The sequence below is a fragment of the Pleurodeles waltl genome, chromosome 3_1, assembly GCF_031143425.1.
Source record: "Pleurodeles waltl isolate 20211129_DDA chromosome 3_1, aPleWal1.hap1.20221129, whole genome shotgun sequence".
NCBI classification, from domain to species: Eukaryota; Metazoa; Chordata; class Amphibia; order Caudata; family Salamandridae; genus Pleurodeles; species Pleurodeles waltl.
In genome coordinates this window covers 419,696,321-419,719,112 of record NC_090440.1, presented here as the reverse complement: position 1 = coordinate 419,719,112, position 22,792 = coordinate 419,696,321, and the positions used below count along the sequence as shown (strand labels likewise).

Here is a 22,792-nt window from a genome sequence, read left to right as displayed (position 1 = left end):
CAATGTTAGCCTATGAAGGGAGCAGGCCTCACAGTAGTGTAAAAACAAATTTAGGAGTTTTACACTACCAGGACATATAACTACCCAGGTACATGTCCTGCCTTTTACCCACAAAGCACCCTGCTCTAGGGGTTACCTAAGGCAAACATTAGGGGTGACTTATATGTAGAAAAACGGGAGTTCTAAGTCTGGCAAGTACTTTTAAATGCCAAGTCGAAGTGGCAGTGAAACGGCACACACAGGCCTTCCAATGGCAGGCCTGAGACAAGGTTAAGGGGCTACTTAAGTGGGTGGCACAACCAGTGCTGCAGGCCCACTAGTAGCATTTAATCTACAGGCCCTAGGCACATATAGTACACTCTACTAGGGTCTTATAAGTAAATTAAATAGCCAATCATGGATAAACCAATCCATAGTACAATTTACACAGAGAGCATATGCACTTTAGCACTGGTTAGCAGTGGTAAAGTGCCCAGAGGTCAAAAGCCAACAACAACAGGTCAGAAAAAAATAGGAGGAAGGAGGCAAAAAGTTTGGGGATGACCCTGTCAAAAAGCCAGGTCCAACAGGTGTGAACTGTACAGAGAACAAAAGTGTCACTTAAGTGGTTCAAAAAGTTAATTATTCCATTTGCTTTAGCTGACTCTGAGCCTGGTAACCACTTCTCTTCAGCACAGGTCACAAGACTACCGCTTGAATCCAGCCAAGCAAAAAATACCAATCACAGAATACCAAATTTACCGCTTAGAGAGTTAGCATGTTGAAGTTGCTGGACTGTTTTTATCAACCATTTTAACCACAGGTGAGAAAGCTCCGAGGGCCCTGGCAGCAGACAGAGGCACTGACAATAGACCCACAAATGGGAACTAGGGAACAATATTGGCATAAGTCACAAAAACAAGAGGGTTTCAGTTATTTTCTAGAACAGTGGTTCCCAAACTTTTTACTCCTGAGAACCTCCATTGAAGCCAAGGACCCCCAAACAATTTGTACAATTTAAATTTCAAACATTAAAACAGTAATTCTCAAAAAATACACAAACAAGTAAGTACACACCAAACAAATAAGGAAATTACTAATTATATAATTATTTTACATTGAAAACTTATGCAGAAATCAAAACAATTTAATGGGAAGTTTGCTGCCGCGTCTTGGTGACTAACTTTTCATTATTTGGTTTTATTTAGGAAAACTGACTCCTCAGGTCGGATTCTACATTTCCCAAGCGACTTCTGTTTTAATTTTTTAGGTATATAATATCTGAGAAAGCTTTTTAACATAAATATGTGGCAGGGAAAGGAAGTAAAACCATAAGGACCTCTCAAGTTTCCATAGCCTATCTGTCACATGTAACTCATTTGTTTCATAGCACCTCGCATACCAGTGTAGGGTTTTGGAGTCCTTTCCCAGTGACTACAAGGTGTAGAATTCACATGTCATTCTCAAAGGTAAGCCTTTTCTAAGAGTGATGGTCATGACACAGTGGTTAGCATTGACTTTATTAAGAATTTATTGCGCAAACAAACTGTTTATTTTTAGCAGTATAAGGATAATGAAAGGCAGAGAAAAAAGAAACTTTCTAATTTGTGCCATGCAGTGTGCATACAACTCTTTGATGGCAATTCATAGCTGACTGTGCTAGAATACGATTGTAACTTAGGAACTGCACAGTAACAAAATAATCTCTGTGACAGAAGTAGTAACCTACTGTGCTATGCATATAAAATAATTTTCTTTGCATGATACACATTCTCTGCACCAGGCACATTAACCATCTGCCTTAGAAGCACCTTAGAAACTGCCAATAGACAAAACTCCCATCTCTCTCCAGTAGGTACATTAATCACCAAAGCTATCTTGAGGCTTTTATTTTCACCCGAAAGTTGCTTGTTGTAGAAGGAACTTTGAAGTGCTTTAACAACTCGTGCACAAATAAAAACACAAGGTGTTTCTGTCAGGCCTCAGCTGGAAAAGTATCTTTCTGTCATCCCAGGCCTGCGGTCCCCCTGGGAATGTGTCACGGACCCCTGGGGCTCTGCGGACCACAGTTTGGGAAACACTGCTCTAGAAGGTAGAAGAGAATCAGACATTTCTAAAAGTAATTGGAGATTGGCCTCTGAGAATGAGAACGTTTTGTTCCAGGTCTTCTCAATTGGTTCTGTGGATTTCTGGATAGTTGATGGAATGGCTGGTGTTTTTGTCCTCTGTTCCCACCAGAGAGTGCAACTTGCTGATATGGTACTTTGTATAATTTTGAAAATGTATTGTTTAGCACGATTGAGAGCATAAAAGATTAGGATAGAGAGAAGAGTCAGTAGTAATTATTAAAGTCAAACAAGCAGAGAGTGGGCCCACATAGGGCCTTGAAAGGGAGCAGAAGGTTATGGAGACATACCCCACACATGAACTCAAAGGGGGGAAAGAGGCAGTGAGAGCAAGCACACACAGTGTCTCAGAAGGGGCAGTGAGACGGGCCTACACAGAGCTGAACAGGGAGTAACGGACGGTGGAAACCTGGCTCACACAGGGCCTTGAAGGGTTAGGGCAGCAGCCAGAGAAGCTTACATGCCTACACAAGGTCTCAACATAGAACTGTGAGTGTGGGCTCAAAGAGAGTCCAAAAAGGGAGTGTTAGACCTGTCATCCTTGGATTGTCTTCCCCAAAACCTTTTGCCTTCACACCTTCTGTGTCTGACTTCCTTTTGTGTTGACATTAGGACTCTAGCACTGATTAGCAGTGCAAAAGTGCAAAATGTGGTTTCTTCTTAAAGCATGGCACAACCGGCTTACACCTGATTGGCATATTTAATGTGCTTATACGTCCCTAGAATATAGTACTAAGTGTACCAAGGGCCTTTAAATTAAATTCTCCTACTGAACCTTCAGCACCCATTGTGCTACCCACCTCAGTTGCACTTTAGCCATATTGCAGACCTCCAACTGCAGCCTTTTGTGCAGTTCTAAAACTCAGTCTGGCAAAATAAACCATTTGCCAGGCCCAACCTTTTTAAAACATAAAAATCACTCTTAAGGTAGGCCATAAACAGTCCACTGGGGTGGAGTGTTTTGTATTCAAGAAGTAGGACATGTTTTTACGTTGTAAGTGTCCTGGTAATGAAAAACATCTAAATTTGTTTTTCACTACTGTGAGGCCAACCTCTCCCGTTGAATAACATGGGGTTACCATGCAGCTGACTTCTCAACGAAAAGATCAATGCAGCGCCAGCATAGTGACCGGAACAGCGACGCACGGCCTCACCAGATCAACGCATAGCCGATCCAGATTGACGCAGCCTGACTTCCAGAGAGGAATCAACGGAGTGCTTGCCATACGGTAGAAAATTTATTTTATGCAACGCCTACCGGATCGACACAGCTCCTGTGACTTTGTCCTAGCAGCGCTGGAATTCCACGCATCGTCCCCAGGGCATCTGAAAACCCTGCAATCCGAAGAGGATCCACAACTGAGTGCCAGAAATCGACGCACAGCCATCCCTGCTTGAAAACTAAATGACACATTGCTGTGTGCGGCCCGAGAAATCGACACACACCCCATGGTTTCTTCGCATCTCCTCCTCTGTGGCCCTTTGCGGAGATTCTTCACGCAAACCAGGTACTTTGTGCTTGAAAGAGACTTTTTTGCTTTTAACAGACTTAAGACACTTTGGGGGTCATTACGACCTTGGTGGTCTTTTTGCAAGACTGCTGAGGGACCGCCGTGCGGAAGACCGCCTGCTCGGCGTATTATGACTGTTGGCTGCTCTCCTTCGTTATTCTGACGGAGAGCCGCCAACAGCCATACTTGCGGGCGGCGGGAAGGTGGAGGTTGCTCCACCTCCACCGCCACGCCAACAGAACACCACCCAGCGAATCACGTCCTGTGATTCGCCGTGGCAGTGTTCTGTTGAAGTGGAGGTGTTGGCGGAGCTGCCCCCATGGCTCCCGTCCCCTCCCGGAGGATCGACGGAACAGGTAAGTCAATCGTCCATTAGGGGAGGGGGGTGTTGTGTGCGTGCATGGGGGTGTGCGTGTGTGTATGTAGAGGGGGTGTGTGAGTGCGTGTATGCTTGCGGGGGTGTTGTGTGTATGGGAATGTGTGCGTGTATGGCTGTGGGTATGTCTGTATGGATGTGTGCGTGTATGTTTGAATGTGGGTGTGCATGCCTGACTGTGTGTGTGGCTGTGGGCATGTATGTCGGGGTGTGTGCATGTGTGTGTTGGTGGTGCCTGCATGCGTGTCGGGTGTGTGTGAGTAATGTTATGTTGGGGGTCGGGGTGGGGAGGGGGGCCCTGCCACCTTTGGGTGCTGGAATAAGAACTATAAAGGAGCACAAGGGTAGTAGGGGTGACTCGTGTCGCACTTCTAGGTAATACAACAAAAGTAATTACACAGGTAAGTAAACTAGAGCAAATTCTGGTGCAGCATGGACCCGTGCCTTACTACCCAAACGGCACACAGATGGGTATCAGAGTACCCAAGGATAAAATTAGAACAAAACACGTGTTGGCTGTTTTTTCATGATGACACTTTGATTTCTAACGTCTACAAATAAAGGACACCGTCTACTTACAAGACTCAAGATTTCTCTTTACCGTTTACTTCTTCTAAACCTTCAAACGCACTACCAGGGATCTATCATCCCCACCATATGATTGGACAATATAGTCTGTGTGCTGTGGCCTATTTGTTCTAACCTTTGGGTGCTGGCAGGGGTGGTGGGGGGTGTAGGGGAGGGAGTCGGGTGGGGGTGGGGGGTGGGGGAGAACCCTATCAGTGCCAGTGAAGGAATTCTTGATAGTGCTTACCGCCATGGATTTCATGGCGGTTCAAAACGCTGGAAATCCACGGCGGTAAGCCGGGTCCAAATACCGCCAGCGGTATACTGACGGCCGCGGGGCTGGAGACCCAGGTCTCCAGCCCGGCGGGCGGGGCGGAGAACCGGCGGATGACCATGGCGGCAACCGCCATGGTCATAATCCACCAAGGTAAGACCACCGGTTCTCCGCCATCCGCTAGGGTTGTAATGTCCCCCTTTATATCACTTTTCAGTGATATCGCTACATTTACTTATTGCATCTTTGATCGTTTTGACCTGCAGTTATCCAGATAAATATTATTTATTTTTGTAAACACTGTGTGGTGCATCTTTGTGGTGATATATTGTGGTATTGTATGATTTATTGCACAAATACTTTACACATTGCCTTCTAAGTTAAGCCTGACTGCTCAGTGCCAAGCTACCAGAAGGTGGGCACAGAATACATTGGATCAAGTGTGACTTACCCTGACTAGAGTGAGGGTCCTTCCTTAGACAGGGGGTAACTTGACAGCCAACCAAAGACCCCATTTCTAACATTGAGGTTGTCCCCCAGAGGTAGGATGTGTGTTGTGTGATAGGTATTTGTATGTAGCTGAAATTATGGTGTCATGGTATTGCGTTGTGTTTGTAGTGATATGTGTTTGTTGTAGTAATGTGCAATGCCTTGTCCCCTGATGTGGCTATTGTGTACATGTGGTTTGTGTTGTGGAGTTTGGTCATTGCAGACATGAAGTGCATTGAGTTGTGCAAGTATGATTTACTTTTTAGTGCATGTGACTATTTAGGTATGTGCCCCTCAGAGCTGGCTGGTGTCTTCTATGTTTTTTGAAGTAGTTTATGCTTTGTGGTGTGCTGCTTCACCAATATGTGTGACTGTGCATTACGTTTGTTGTTGGTATTGCTTCACCATGAGATCTGAATGGGACCTGTTCATGTGAGCATGTTTTTGTGGGCCTTGTTTAATTTGAGATGTGTCCCAGTACATACTCCTTCCATGTATGGTTTTGCTGCTCTCATCACTGCTGTGCCGGTCTTGTTGTGATGAGTCGCTTTGTGTGTTTTGACTGTTTGTGCCTGCGTGTATTGTCCATGGCATGATAGGTTTGATGTGTTGTGTGTGTGCATGATGTTTGTGTTGATTGCTGGATTGTATGATGGTGTTGTTGTGTGTGTTTCATTACACATGGATGTGTGTTGTATGTGTGTCCTGTCCCTGGCCTGTGTTGTGTGTGAGTATGTAACATGTTGCTCTTACGAGTTTGCATGTTGCATGGGCCTACGCTGTGTTGCAGAGAATGTGTCACTATGCTCTTACATGTGTGTTTAGCCCTTTGCACCGCCTTACCTATGCTATGTTATGTAACTGTACAAATTTCTATATTTCACATATGTAACAGGTGAGTGTGTGTACTTACATTTGTTGTTGTCATCATCGGTGATGATTCTTTCAACAAGCAGGATCAGCAGGATGACATCTAGTTCTGGTTCCATGGTGGCTCAGGAAGTGTACGGCTTCCTGAAGGTGAGTGCCTTCTTTTATACTGTTCGTTTCCGCCTGGTGCTCCATGGCGGTTAGACCGCGGCAGTCACATTGGCAGTGTGCAGCCTACCAATAGGTCTGGCGGAAACATGGTCTCTGCCATACTGCTTGTGCCTCCAGACAACCTGGCCGTGTCGGTGTCGTTGTTGAGACTTCTCCAGTCTCTATCTGAGCAAAGGCTGTCCCTGACCACAATACTAGTGTTTTTCAGCTACTTTAGAAACAGCATCAATTACACATAAACGGTGGGCCTCGCAATCCAGTGACCCACTTCCGTCCTAGATCACACCCACTGCACTCCCTAAACTTCTTTTCCCCATCCACACCTATTCAATATCAGGCTGGTTAAAATCCCCTCATTTTCCCGATTTTGGACTGATCCACTGAACACCCCTTTCCTTCATAGGGATACCAAATCTCCTGTGTAAAATCAGAAAACAACTGTTCAAGGGATTTTTAACATATTGGATGGATATACTTTCTAACAACTTAGTATTGGGAAGAAAAATCACTGCCTTTCCCTGTACTGTTGTAAAAGTTTCTTTATATCCAGAAATTACTTCTCTGTGTGCTAAAAGAGTCATAGGCTCCCTCTTCAATATCTCATGCCCAAAACATCAATACATTCATAAACTAATCCTATGAAGCATTGCTAGGGAAATTGTGACTTCTTTCCAGTTTGTAGCCCTACATTCATGTTTCAGTATCCCCTCCAGTGCAGGTTTTCTCTGGTGCTTGTAGTCCTGTTTACCCCATTATACATTCATGGTAATAAGTATCATAATACAAAGTAAAACCCTGACTTGATTAACTACACATACATGGACCTGGGAACCATGAATATTCTGTATATATGTGTGTGTTTCCCTGGCTTTAGTGCCTCCCTTATTTTCTTATTTTTCTTGTGTTGAAATGATGCTTCCATCTTCCACATGGAGCACACAGGATGCTGATGCTTTCCAAGACTATGCAAATGTAGCTCACCAAGTCTATGTCTTTATCTGCTTTCTAATAGCATTCGGGTCTGCATTCTGGTCCTGAATTCACAATGGCAAGAACAAGACTGCAAGTACTGCACGCAAATCTAATAACTGGTCTGGAGGAGCTATTCACTTGTGGATGAAGGACACTTTTGAGCTCAAATAGGTGATTTATATCTGAATGAACTTAAATAAGGTGTATGCAGATGAGAGCCCCCAAGGAAGTGACAAAAATTGCACAGAGCGAGGTGCCAAAATATTCATTCACACCAATAGATGGAAATCAGATCACCAAAAGAACATACTGTCTGGAAAGCCTGACCATCTTTGGCCCTTGTTTCTGTATTTTGCATATTGTTAGACTTGGCATCCTTGGCGTGATCTCCCCTTACTTTTTGCCTCTGTTTCCCAGGTTGTTGATGTGTGCTATACTGTTTTTGTTACTCTGGGCACTTTACCACTGCTAACCAGTGCAAGCGCTCCTATATAAAATGTGTAGGTAATTGGATCTCCATGACTTGCATATTTGATTTACTGGTACATCCCTAGTACAGTGCACTAGAGGTGCCCAGGGCCTGTAAATCAAATGCTACTAGTGTGACTGCGACACTAGTTGTGCCACCCACATTAGTATCTCTGTAATCATGTCTCAGACCTGCCACTGCAATCTCTGCGTGTGCAGTTTTAAACTGCCAATTCGACTTGGCAAGTGTACCCACTTGCCAGGCCTAAACATTCCCTTTTCTTACATGTAAGACACCCCTAAGGTAGGCCCTAGGTAGCTCCCTGGGCAGGGTGCAGTGTATGTTTAAGGAAGGACATATACTAATGTGTTTTATATGTCCTAACAGTGAAATATTGCTAAATTCGGTTTTCACTGTTGCAAGGCCTATTCCTTTCATAGGTTAACATGGGGCTGCCTTTAAATATGATCAAAGCGTAAATTTCCTTTGGGAGCAGATAGACATGTGGGGTTTGGGGTCTCTGAGCTCACAATTTAAAAATACATCTTTTAGTAAAGTTGATTTTCAGATTCTGTGTTTGAAAATGCCACTTTTAAAAAGTGAGCATTTTCTTGCTTAAACCATTCTGTGACTCTGCCTGTTTGTGGATTCCCTGTCTGTGTCAGTTAGACAGTTGGGCTGTTTGCCCCTCTCTCTCTCGACAGTGACACAAAGGGAGATGGGGTGTAACTTGCATATCCTGATGAACCATCTGTGCTAGGAGGGAGGAGAGGAGTGGTCACTCACACCTGAAAGGGCTGTGCCTGCCCTCACACAATGCAGTCTCCAAACCCCTGGTGTGTCTCTGGGGCCTGGCCTGGGCAAGGCAGGATTTCATAAGCAAGAGAGGCTTTCCTTTGAAATAAGCCTACTTCTAATGCCAAAATGAGTATAAAAAGGGCACCAAAAAACAGACTTAAGATCACTACTGGAAAGCAAGAGGAACCTCTGCCTGGAGAAGAGCTGAAGAGCTGAGGAGGAGTGCTTCCCTGCCTGTGACTGTGCTTTGCGGAGCTATCCTGCAGTTGCTGCTTCTGCCTGTGTAAGGGGACAAAGACTGGACTTTGTTGTGCATTCCTACTTGTGAAGAAATATCCTAGGCTTGTCCTGAGCTTGATTCCTGTTGTTGAAGTCTCAGGGCCATCAAAGACTTCCCCTGCCAGGACCTAGACTCTCTGCTGAGACTCCTGCCCTGCCAAGTGGTTTCCTATCTTCTTCCTGAGGCCTTGACAGGTGAAGCTGGCAGACCAAGGTCGAAAATCCATGCACAGACCGCAGTGCTGGGAAATTTTCGACGAAACCTCCTGAGTGTGGCTGAAAAACGACGCGCTGCCGGCTGGAAGATCAATGCACGTGGCTGGAGAAATGACACACGGCATCGCTGACGGAAGCTGCAACGACGCACCATCGCTGGGCCCGGTACAAACTACGCAAGCCTGCCTGGACCCGAGGTGTTCTGTTCAGAAAAGTGCATCGCTCTCCTGCGGGGAAAAGAAATGACACACGCCGATCCGACAAGCGAAGGAGAAACGACGCACGGTCTCGCTTGCAGGTGAGAAATTGATGGATAGCTAACCTTTTTTTTAACGCACACTCACCCGTGCGTGTTATTTTGACACTACCCAGGTACCTTTCAATGCTAACACAAATCATATAGCATCCTGGATGCCCAGTTCCTTCCTTGCACTAGGGCCCATAATCCTGTGGCTACACCACTTTTCTTCCACAAATACATGACACATGACCTCAAGTCCTCACCAGACAGGCTTTAGCACTGGCGGCACCCCTTGTGGCAATCTCTGTTGGCAACCCCCAAAAGTCCTCCTTCTCCATGGACTCCCTCACTACCACCCATCAAGGGTAAAGGAAATGTTACATAGGACAACAAGGTCTACAAGTGGAAGGACATCTATATACTTAGGCAGTTTATTTTCACCTGTGGTTGGTCTGGAGAAGCACAAACTCAGGATCTAAATCGAAACGTAGGGTCTGATTACGAGTTTGGCGAACAGGAAGACCCATCTGCCAAATGTCCGACAGGGAGGCTGCAGCCTTACTGGCTACCTCCCTGCCGGGCCCATTACAACTTTCCTACTGGGCTGACCTCATCATAAGAAGGAGTGTGGGACAGGGACTTGCCTGACAACAACTAGTGCCCTTACCTCAAGGGATTGTTTTATTGATCATAAAAGTTGTTATGCCTTGGCATGTGCCGAGTTATCAAAACAAATACTTTTTTTTCTTATAAATGCAATGATTGGACTAGACATTGATATATTGTTTGTACTGTTTGTGCTTTGAGTTATGGGTCATGTTTACGTACTTGTAGTTACAGTTGAAAGCACAGTTTGTTTTAGGGTCATGGGTTCAAGATGACCTTAGAATGAGCCAGAGCCAGGCATTTGACTTGAAATTTCAATAGCTTGCCTATCTTTAAGACTGGGCCTAGCACTGTAGAGTGACTTACAAATATACGTTTGATGCACTGGCATGGTCAAGGACATGGACCTGAATGGTTCCCTTAACATCTCTCACTCACATCAGTGTGCACCTGCAAGGCTTTAAGTATGTCTGGCCCTGCCAGGTCTCAGATGCAGCAGTAATTAAAGAAATTTAAATGGGTCCCTATCATGTTCTAAATTCATGTCCTTTACAGACACATGCACTGATTGTTGGGGATTCTAAGTCTGTAGAAAGCTTTGAGATAATCCATAAGAGCAATGCAATCCTTGTTTCCATTACATTTTGACTTCACCTTGCTTTCCGTAATAGTAATTGTTTTCTTTTCACATGTTGTGTTTCAGTTTTTTTTTTTCATGCAACATGCATGTAACCCAAGTTACTTCTAGGCATTTGAACTCACAGGTTGTGGGTGCCTGTTCATGATGGGATAACAGTGCTCTGGAGATGAGTCTGAAGGTAGTAATAGGGCCTACTTTTGGTACTTATTCAAAGTCTGGTCTGCTTATGTTGGATATGGGCTTACACTAGCCTTCTCTCCTGGGCCTCTCTGTCCTACATTGCTTTGAGAAGGAACTGGACTAGAGTTGACAACTTAGGACCTCATTTACTATTGATAGTAAGGGTCCATCTGTTGACTTTTTGACTGAAATCCTGACCTCCACCGTGACTGTCCTCCCGCTGCACTTAAATGTTGGTGCTCCCATAGCTGAAAGCCTGCATTTGGACTGCCGCCTCCACCAAGATACACTACCCATGTTGATGCAAAAAGTGGTGGCCCGACCTCCACTTCTGAGTTGGCGGAGATGGGTTAACGGGGGTGAAAACTCATAAAACTCATCTTTTTTCCCCATTCCACCTCCCTAGACAACTGGCCCATGACTGGATAACACCTGCCGTCACTCCTGTCACGATCCCACGGCGAAAAGACAACCCCCTCTATTGCCGGACTGGCAGATAGGGATCCATATTGCCAGGGTATGTTGGATGAGCACTGAACAGGAGGTCAGGACCACTGCAGACATATACGTCACATTATTTTTTTTTTAATCACTGTGACATGTATATGTCTGGGAGGCAATTGTGTCACATATGGCTGGGGACACACAGGCACAACAGGCATACCACAAATATACACAACTGTCATTGTGGTGTCATCACTCATTGCCAAATGAATGCTGGCACCACAATGACAGCACACTCACATGTGACAAAGCCATTCATGTGCGTGCAATGCAACTGGACCTGTACTGGGATGTTTGTACTATCTGTTGTGTATGTGAGTCAGTACATGTGTGTGTATGTTTGGTTTTGCTGGTTGAAGTGGAGGGAGCAGGAGTAGGTGGTGTGGTTGTGTCACCTATGTGTGTCACTTGCATGTTGTTAGAAAATGGGTTATTGGTAGGGCAGGTAGGTACCTACACCTAGCAACAAGCCACTAACCTCCACATAGGTACAGTTAGGTCTCAGTAAATTAATCCCAGCTCAACCCTTGGTAGCTTGGAAACGAGCGTCAAGGCTTAACTTAGGAGACAAAGTGTAAAGCATTCAAATATCACAAAACCGTAATTAAATAAAACATAGGAAACAGTTTAAAAATCCAAAACCAATTTATAAAAATAGTTCATATTTTTATCTTTAAAATGACACAAAAACGATTAAAATCGGTTCAGGGGAACCGGAGATATGAATTTTTAAAGAATTATTACTTTTCTAGCGCTTAGAAACAAAAAGCGCCAATCGGGTCATCTGATGCACGTCGACCGGGGCAAAGTCAAACTTTCAGGCCGACCGCGATGGAGCCCTGCTCGGCTACAGGTCGCGGGAGGCCTCGGTTAAAAAGTTACCTTCTGACTTAGTCTTTATTTTGAAGTTTTTCTTCACCGGGACGAACCTGCCAGTTGAATCCGACCTCCTGGAGCCCTTGTCCGGATACGCGATGTGGGTTTCCTCGGTGGAGACTTTTACCTTCAGACTTAGTCGTTTTTTCGAGATGAAAATCCTTCGACCGGGGTAAACCTGGATCTTGATCCGACGTCCATGGAGCCCTTCTCGGATACGATGGCTGGGAGGTCCCGGTCAACTTTTTACGTTCGGACGTAGTCTCTTTTTTGGATGTTTTTCTTTACCGGGACGAACCACGAAGTCAGGCCGGGTCGCGGTTGAGGCAAGCCGGCTAGAATTTCCGCGGCGGGTCGGTCCCTCTCTGGAGCTTTTTTCCAAAAATTCTCAAATCTTTTCCAAACTTCTGGGGCTTCACCCAGATGTTCTTTTAAGGTTCTTTTGGGGTCCACAGCTCACCCCAAGGGACCAGAAGTTCTGTGATGGTCCTTGGGGGGTGCGGACTTCAACTCCCAGAATGCACCTGGCGCAAACTCCTTTTTGGCCACTGGACAGTGGTCAGCTGGTCGCTTTCTTCAGGAGTTGGTGCAGGGGACTCTGGTTTAGCAATTTTTCACCTGTAGCAAACAGGGAGTCCCTCCTTGAACCAGTTGAAGCCAGGCAAAGTCCTTCTTGTGGTAAAGCCCAAGTGTGCAGCTGGTGCAGTCCTTCTGAGTGCAGGGTCCAGGTGCAGGACAGGGGTCCAGCAGGGCAGTCCTTCTTCTTCTTTAGTTCCTTTCTTGTTGAATTCTGGAGGGGATCTGAGGCGTGGGTGCAGGTCTGCCAGTTTTATCCTTGCTCCTGGGTGAAAAGCAGGGGGGCCCTGGTTCTCCAATCAGGGACAGGGTCGTCCCCCTGTGATGACCACTTCCTGGGAAGTGTGGCAAAAATCCATCCCAGAAGGCAACAGTCTCTAAAAATCCAACATGGATGAATCTGATTTTTGGAGGTTACATCTGGCTGAGCCCACCCACTGGTGTGGCTAAAAATCATAAACACACCCCTCTCCTGCCCTCTCCTAATCTAATCAAGGGGCACCTAATTGTCTGGGGTTGCAGGATGTGGGGGTGTTGCTGGGTGCTCCAAATGTCCTTCTCTGCCTTTGAAGACCAGTTTGGCAGCCCTCCCCCTTCCTGCCTCGCCATCTGCTGAGGGGAGATTCTCTCCCCCAAGCACATTCCTTTGTGTGAAGCCTGGCCACTTCACACCTCATCAAGGCAGCCTGGCAGAAGCTGCTGCAGGCTGGCCAATCAGAGCACAGCAGCAAAAACAATGCAGAGCTGAAATTGGCAACTTTTGAGGTAAAGTCTAAACTTTTTACCTGGACAAGTTATATTAAATCCAACAACTGGAAGTTGTGGGATTTATTATAACAATCCATTTGATACCAAATTCTTGGTATGTAACTTTTAAGGAGACTTAAACATTTAAAATAAAGTCTGCCCATTGTAGCCTATGAAGGCCATTTACTTCAATGAGGGAAAAACGAATTTGGCTGTTTTTACCTCACCAGGGCTTATAAATCTATTTTTATAAAGTCCCTGCTTATAGTTACATGGCACCCAGCCCTAGGGGCACATAGGGCACACCTTGGGGGTGACTTATATGTAAAAATAAGGTAGTTTAAGACTTTGGAAGTACCTTTAATTCCAAAGTCGAATTTGCATATAATTTTAATTTAAAAGCAGCCAGCAAGGCAGGCCTGCCTTTAAAATGACACTGGGCACCTCAGCAGTGCACCTAGGTGTGCACCACCTATGCTGTGGTCCCTAAATATACATGCCCTACCATATACTAGGGACTTATAGGTAGGTTAACTTAGCCAATTATAATTAGCCTAATTTGCATATCCATTTTACACAGAGCACAGGCCCTGCGACTGGTTAGCAGTACCCAGGGCACCATCAGAGTCAGGAAAACACCAGCAAAAAGTGGAAAATGGGGGCAAAAAGTTATGGGGCCTCTGCAATCAGCCCTGTTTTCTCACACAACCCCCCCCCCCAGCCCACACGCCCAGGAGACTCAGCCCAACCCTGGGAGAGTCTTCCTGGCTTGTTAGGCGAGGAAGACAGTGAAGAAAACTGGCTGTCCCTTTGCAGGGCCTACTCTGCCTTATATCCTCCTGTCAGGGTCCCTCCCTCTGGGTAGTGAAGCCATCCCAACAGTAAAAGGACCCAACTCAAACTGAAACTTCCCTCTAGGGGGGTCTTCCTCCTCTCTCTCTGCCAACTTGGGTTGTGAGGTGCCCACCTCCCCTACTCCAAACTTTGCTAGGGCAACACCTAGCTTACCCAAAGAGGTCACCCAACACTTGAGCAACCCCACCATGACCAATAGGGTCAGGGGGCCTACTTTGCTATTGGCCCTGGGGTCTGCCTCCCAGGCCAAGTACATTGCTGCCAGAAAGGCTAGCACCCAGCAGAGGCTACTGACAGCTGTCAGTACCCAGAACCACACCCTAAGCTCTCCACTGACAGGTGGCTGAGCTGCTTTAGGGGCAATTTTGGGGTCCTGGCACCCCTCTTGCTGTCTAGAGTGGGGGGCTACCACCTCCTGTGGCAGACACCCTCCTTCCACTCTCCCTTCTGTCAGTGCAGGGGCAACACCTTGCATCTGGACAGCTGCCTGACTACTCAGGACTTCCTTGGGGTCAGGTGAGGCCTCACCAGTGCCAACTCTGGGCTCCCCCCTTAATGGGGCAGAAGGCCCTTGGCTCCCTGGAACTCTCTTTAAGAGTGGCCTACCCTTCCTTTTCTTCTTTCCTTTTCTTGGGGACCCCTGTCTCCTAACTGTAGGGACTGACTCCCCAGGACTTTGGGTTGGGGGGGCGCACTGGGCGACCACCCCATCTGTGACCAGACTCACCTCTGGGAGGTCATTGCCCAGGATTTAATCTAGGGGAAGGTCAGCACTGACTACCACCCTAATCCAGTCAAGGATACCCTCCCTCTCTAGGGGCACTATGGCTACAGGTTTGGAGGTGACCTCCCCTGTGGCTATCCTGACTTTCTTTGTCTTTCCTGAGACATACATGTCTGGGGTCACTAACCGGTCACTCACTATAGTGTGACTGGCACAGGTGTCTCTCAGGCCAGTGGTAGGGATCCCATTCACTTGAATGTGGTGGAAGTGCCTACTCCCACCCTCAGGGATCACCAGCTTACCATCTGGTCCTGTCTCCCAGCACAATGCTAGGAGGACTTCATCATCTGAGGAATCCTCCTCTATGGCTACACTGGACAGCCCAATGCTAACCACCTTCTTTGGACAGGCTGCATCTCCTCTGAAGTGACCTGTCTGCTGACAGTCAAAGCAAGCCCTACTGTCCAAGAGCTTTTTTAACCCTGGGTCTCCCTGTCTCTGCTTGTCAGAGTGGGAGTGGGATTTACTCTCCTCCTTCTTAGGGTTCTGGGGTACAGAGGGAGTCTCTGTGGTGGGCTTACCACCTCCCTCCTTAGGTTTTTTGGGACCTGTCCCCCCCTTCTTGGAGTCTCCCCCCTGGGACTTGACAACCACCCTGGTTCTCAACCACTCATCAGCTGCCTCCCCTAGCTCTCTAGGGTTGGTCTGCTTAGAGTCCACTAGATGCTGGCGTAACCTTTCTTGGGTACAATTGGTCAAGATGTGCTCTCTCATGATCAGATTGTATAACCCCTCATAAGTATCTACTTTGTTACCAATAATCCAGCCCTCTAGTGCCTTTAGTGAAATGTCCACAAAGTCAACCCAAGACTGGGTACTGACCTTCTGGGTGTCCCTGAACTTCATTCTATATTGCTCTGGGGTCAGACCAAACTTCTTGGCTAAGCACCTCTTCATACTAGGGTATGAATCTGCCTCCTCCCCCCTTAAGGTCAGAAGCCTATCCCTCCCTGAGTTGGGGACTAACTCCCACAAAAGGGAACCCCAGTATTGAGGCCTAACCCTTCTCATTTGGAGTGCCCTCTCAAAGGCCCCCAGCCACTTATCTATGTCATCCCCCTCTACATAGGCAGGAACCACCCCTTTGGGTAATCTGGGGCAAACTCCCCCACCCATGGACACCTCAGCTTCTTTATTGCTGCTTCCATCTCTTTTCTCTTTGTATGCCCACTTTTTCTTTTCTAGGGCCAGCTTCTCTGCTTCCAAAGCTATGTATGCTAGCTGGGCCTCCAGCTCTCTTTCTCTGATGGATGGGTTCTCTCCTCCTGAAAGGACCCCCTTCCCACCACTAGCTTTGGATCTGCCCCTAGTGACTGTATTTACTGAGGACCGTTCTTCCTCATCCTCACTTGGGCTCAGATGCCTTCCCTCCCCTGAGTGGTTAGAGCTTGCATCCTCCCTTCTTTCTCCCTCCTCTGGAGCTTCTTCTGACTCTACCTCTTGTGCCTCAGCCCATGCTGTCAGGGATGTGATCAGGATTTGCTTCCTGAGATCAGTGGTTGCAGGCAACCCTCTTTCAATACACAACCCCCTAAGCTGGACTACTGTCAGTGTGGGTAGGCTAGCCAGATCAAGCTCCATGGTTCCCTAGTTTTGTGTCAACAAAAACTTTTTGCAAAAATTGGAAACAAGAATTTAGAAAAATTACAAAAATTCAATAATTGAAATTAATCCAAATTAAAAATTAAAAACAATTTTTGTACTAGGACAATTTAAAGGATTTTTAATTTGTTTTACCTAAAACTGTAACGTGATATTGAACACAAGTACAGGATCCCGTCGCTGCTTCCAATTATGTTAGAAAATGGGTTATTGGTAGGGCAGGTAGGTACCTACACCTAGCAACAAGCCACTAACCTCCACATAGGTACAGTTAGGTCTCAGTAAATTAATCCCAGCTCAACCCTTGGTAGCTTGGCAACGAGCGTCAAGGCTTAACTTAGGAGACAAAGTGTAAAGCATTCAAATATCACAAAACAGTAATTAAATAAAACACAGGAAACAGTTTAAAAATCCAAAACCAATTTATAAAAATAGTTTATATTTTTATCTTTAAAATGACACAAAAACGATTAAAATCGGTTCAGGGGAACCGGAGATATTAATTTTTAAAGAATTATTACTTTTCTAGCGCTTAGAAACAAAAAGCGCCAATCGGGTCATCTGGTTGCACGTCGACCGGGGCAAAGTCAAACTTTCAGGCCGACCGCGATGGAGCCCTGCTCGGCTACAGGTCGCGGGAGGCCTCGGTTAAAAAGTTACCTTCTGACTTAGGCCCTCATTCTGACCTTGGCGGGCGGCGGAGGCCGCCCGCCAAAGTCCCGCCGTCAGGTTACCGTTCCGCGGTCGAAAGACCGCGGCGGTAATTCTGACTTTCCCGCTGGGCTGGCGGGCGGTCGCCTTCAGACCGCCCGCCAGCCCAGCGGGAAAGAGGCTTCCACGATGAAGCCGGCTCGGAATCGAGCCGGCGGAGTGGAAGCTGTGCGACGGGTGCAGTTGCACCCGTCGCGTATTTCACTGTCTGCGCAGCAGACAGTGAAATACATGTAGGGGCCCTCTTACGGGGGCCCCTGCAATGCCCATGCCAGTGGCATGGGCACTGCAGGGGCCCCCAGGGGCCCCGCGACCCCCCCTACCGCCATCCGGATCCCGGCGGTCGGACCGCCGGGATCTGGATGGCGGTAGGGGGGTCGGAATCCCCGCGGCGGTGCAGCAAGCTGCGCCGCCGTGGAGGATTCAATGGGGCGGCGGTACACTGGCGGGAGCCCGCCAGTGGTGCCGGTCCGACCGCGGCTTTACCGCCGCGGTCGGAATCCCCATTGGAGCACCGCCGGCCTGTCGGCGGTGCTCCCGCGGTCCTCCGCCCTGGCGGTCTTTGACCGCCAGGGTCAGAATGAGGGCCTTAGTCTTTATTTTGAAGTTTTTCTTCACCGGGACGAACCTGCCAGTTGAATCCGACCTCCTGGAGCCCTTGTCCGGATACGCGATGTGGGTTTCCTCGGTGGAGACTTTTACCTTCGGACTTAGTCGTTTTTTCGAGATGAAAATCCTTCGACCGGGGTAAACCTGGATCTTGATCCGACGTCCATGGAGCCCTTCTCGGATACGATGGCTGGGAGGTCCCGGTCAACTTTTTACGTTCGGACTTAGTCTCTTTTTTGGATGTTTTTCTTTACCGGGACGAACCACGAAGTCAGGCCGGGTCGCGGTTGAGGCAAGCCGGCTAGAATTTCCGCGGCGGGTCGGTCCCTCTCTGGAGCTTTTTTCCAAAAATTCTCAAATCTTTTCCAAACTTCTGGGGCTTCACCCAGATGTTCTTTTAAGGTTCTTTTGGGGTCCACAGCTCACCCCAAGGGTCCAGAAGTTCTGTGATGGTCCTTGGGGGGTGCGGACTTCAACTCCCAGAATGCACCTGGCGCAAACTCCTTTTTGGCCACTGGACAGTGGTCAGCTGGTCGCTTTCTTCAGGAGTTGGTGCAGGGGACTCTGGTTTAGCAATTTTTCACCTGTAGCAAACAGGGAGTCCCTCCTTGAACCAATTGAAGCCAGGCAAAGTCCTTCTTGTGGTGAAGCCCAAGTGTGCAGCTGGTGCAGTCCTTCTGAGTGCAGGGTCCAGGTGCAGGCCAGGGGTCCAGCAGGGCAGTCCTTCTTCTTCTTTAGTTCCTTTCTTGTTGAATTCTGGAGGGGATCTGAGGCGTGGGTGCAGGTCTACCAGTTTTATCCTTGCTCCTGGGTGAAAAGCAGGGGGGCCCTGGTTCTCCAATCAGGGACAGGGTCGTCCCCCTGTGATGACCACTTCCTGGGAAGTGTGGCAAAAATCCATCCCAGAAGGCAACAGTCTCTAAAAATCCAACATGGATGAATCTGATTTTTGGAGGTTACATCTGGCTGAGCCCACCCACTGGTGTGGCTAAAAATCATAAACACACCCCTCTCCTGCCCTCTCCTAATCTAATCAAGGGGGCACCTAATTGTCTGGGGTTGCAGGATGTGGGGGTGTTGCTGGGTGCTCCAAATGTCCTTCTCTGCCTTTGAAGACCAGTTTGGCAGCCCTCCCCCTTCCTGCCTCGCCATCTGCTGAGGGGAGATTCTCTCCCCCAAGCACATTCCTTTGTGTGAAGCCTGGCCACTTCACACCTCATCAAGGCAGCCTGGCAGAAGCTGCTGCAGGCTGGCCAATCAGAGCACAGCAGCAAAAACAATGCAGAGCTGAAATTGGCAACTTTTGAGGTAAAGTCTAAACTTTTTACCTGGACAAGTTATATTAAATCCAACAACTGGAAGTTGTGGGATTTATTATAACAATCAATTTGATACCAAATTCTTGGTATGTAACATTTAAGGAGACTTTAAAATTTAAAATAAAGTCTGCCCATTCTAGCCTATGAAGGCCATTTACTTCAATGAGGGAAAAACAAATGTGGCTGTTTTTACCTTACCAGGGCTTATAAATCTATTTTTACAAAGTCCCTGCTTATAGTTACATGGCACCCAGCCCTAGGGGCACATAGGGCACACCTTAGGGGTGACTTATATGTAAAAATAAGGTAGTTTAAGACTTTGGAAGTACCTTTAATTCCAAAGTCGAATTTGCATATAATTTTAATTTAAAAGCAGCCAGCAAGGCAGGCCTGCCTTTAAAATGACACTGGGCACCTCAGCAGTGCACCTAGGTGTGCACCACCTATGCTGTGGTCCCTAAACCTACATGCCCTACCATATACTAGGGACTTATAGGTAGGTTAACTTAGCCAATTATAATTAGCCTAATTTGCATATCCATTTTACACAGAGCACAGGCCCTGGGACTGGTTAGCAGTACCCAGGGCACCATCAGAGTCAGGAAAACACCAGCAAAAAGTGGAAAATGGGGGCAAAAAGTTATGGGGCCTCTGCAATCAGCCCTGTTTTCTCACACATGTGAGATCAATGTTGTTGCTATGTTGTGTTTCTGTGTGACACATTCCGGTGAGTGTTGTTGTTTGGCGGACACTGTCATGAGTTGTGTAGTTGTGCTTGTGTGTGAGTTTGTGCAGCTGAGCATGCAGTTGCGCTAGTTGTTGTGGTTGTGTTGTGTGTGGATGCAGTGTCAATGGTGTGTGTGGGTGGTGTATCATGGATGTATGTCAATGTGTGTTTTCGGCATGTATGGGGTGTGTTGTGTTGGACTTGTAATGGATGATAGTGTGTGTGTGTGTGTAGTGGGTTGTATAGTGCAAGAGGCACATATGACTAAGGTACAGTGTGTGTCACTTACCTCTATCCCATAGCCCCTGCCATTGTACGAAGTCCATTGGGTCCCGCCACTATCATCCTCTATTAGCAATCCCCCGCCAGTCCCGCCACTATCATCCTCTATTAGCAATCCACCGCCAGTCCTCTGCTTTCAGAGCTGTAACAACTAAATACAGCAAGCGGCACACCATCAACTTGACGATCTTCTCGGTCTGCCGCTGACACGGTTTGGTGGTAACAAGATCTAAATCAGGCCCTTAGTCAAGACTACCCCTCAGAGGCCCTACACTGACTAGCCTTACTTTTCTAAATAAACCCTATCCATTACCAATGTCTAGTTGGGCCAACTTTCCTTTCCTTTGTAGTTAGTTACTCCTTGTTGCTTGTTGGGAAATCTCAGGCTCGCTCCCCACCCTGCCTTCCATCAATATTATTGCTTAAAATATACCTCTGACCAATTACACAATCAAATTGTTAACTCGAGTACTCTCACTTTCTATGTCGAAACTTTGAGTACCAAAAATACAGTATTAGAAGACTTTAAGAAACTACAGTTTTTATGTGTACCTGCCTACACAGAAGACTCCAACGTCTAATAAAAAAGCACTGGCAAAGCCAAAATATCTGGATTTATTGTCCTAACACATGTAAACAACATTTATGCATGTACGTGTCTGCATTTTTTAGCACTGTAGGGGAAGTATTGTCTTTGTCATTGCTTGTTAACGGTCATATAAAGCAACTGTAGCCTTCTTTACCATACACAAACAATATTCTCTGGCTTTATTGTCCTAACATATGCAAACAACATTTATGCATTCATGTGTCTGCAATTTTAGCACGTTAAAGTAAAAACTATTGTCTTTGCTATTGCTTGTTAACGGGCACACAAAGCAACCGTAACCTTCTTTAACATAACAAATAATAATATATATAGCTTCCTTTGATTGCATTAAAGAGATAATCAGAGGTGCGATTACAACTAGCTTCAATCTGAACATTATATGAGCACAGATCAGTTAACCAGTGCTTAGCATAAGGGTAATGGTAGCTTGTGTTTATAATACCGATGTGTACAATAGTTAATACTCTAACAGATTATGTGTGATATGGGCACTCAAGTGAAATCCCCTCCGAAACACAATACATTGCTTACTTTCCCACTCAATTATCAGAGAAAAGATACCTTACCTGGTCTGATTATCCTCAACATATTCGCTTCTATAGAACCCTGCCAGGTCATCTGCCAGCTCTCCCGTGAACACACTGTATATTGAATAGTTTTTGCCCTGCTCCAGATCTCTGCTAAGCTCCACTACCAAGTACTGGGTTGGAATTTCGAGCCAGGTTCTCTGAATGGATGTTGGAACTGACCCATCCTCTGTACCCAGGGAGACGTGAAATTCACCCTGATGGGTGTAATTCAGTTTGTTGCTGTGGATTAGGATCAGGTTAGTTGCTGCTGCAGCTGTGAAGTATGCAGTGCTTGTGCCTTTAAAGATGTAAAGACCCCTAGAGTCCTTCTCCAGATAGGGCTGCAGCTCCAGATCATAGTGGTGGGGGATGAGGGTATTTGGAAGCCTGTATTTGTTCCAAGGGTTGCTTGGCTGCGGAGTAGGGATCGAGGAGACGGTAGTTGTAGTGGACACGGTTGGGCTGCTTGAAGGAGGATTTGAGTTACTGTTGGCCTTTTCCTCAGAGTATACCACCGACAGGGCGATAATTGTAGCCACAGACGCTACCGAAAACAAGATGCCCACCACCACCAGCGCACGGTTGACATAGATGCCCTTTGCCATTTTTAGGGCCACTAAGGAGGAGAAAAAGCAATCCTCGAATAAAAAGAAAGCCTTGAGCCTGTCTGAGTCTCTTAAGTGACTTTTAGACTGACAGTGGAAGGTTTGCTAACGCAAAAGTATTTGGTGAACTATTAACTAAATGATACACAAGTGCAAAGGTTGCTGAGAAATTAGTTACAGGTTCTAGCCAAGTCCATTTTTTACCACTGAAGTTTTACACATTGAATTAGTTACCACTCCAAGAATTCCATCGAGACAGCTGTTCACTTTGTCCCTGCTGCTGTTGCTTGTGCTCTGGACTTCTGTTTTCATTTGCTTTATCAGGAAACTGCAAAATGAACATGAACACTCACACCAATCATAGTAGCTGCTCTAACTAAGTCAATCGTGAAGTGCTCCCAATTTGGACTCAGGGTGTGTTTTAAAACCAAGAGACACATCTATCATAATGACAGATCAAACTGGTAAGCAGGCAAGTGTTATAATAACTGCACAGCAAGTCTCAAATAGGCTAGCCGGTTCTTCTTACATTACGAAACACCCAATCTATTTAGTTTATATAATGCTGTGTACGAAATATGACAAAACCGTTCAAAAATATGACTTACTCACTATATAATGCAACCAAGCTACCTTTATAAGAGGAGTTCAA

General features: G+C 46.6%; 1 protein-coding gene across 1 annotated transcript in view; it reads right to left on the bottom strand.

Annotated features, from left to right (window-relative positions):
* The window catches only part of LOC138284183 (aminopeptidase Ey-like), a 432,258-nt gene extending 410,011 nt beyond the window's left edge, over positions 1–22,247 (bottom strand). Inside the window, exon 1 of the mRNA XM_069222681.1 lies at positions 21,533–22,247. Within this exon, the coding sequence (XP_069078782.1) occupies positions 21,533–22,140 (608 nt within the window). The 5' untranslated portion in view covers positions 22,141–22,247. The remainder of the gene's footprint in view (positions 1–21,532) is intronic.
* Positions 22,248–22,792: the final 545 nt, after the last annotated feature.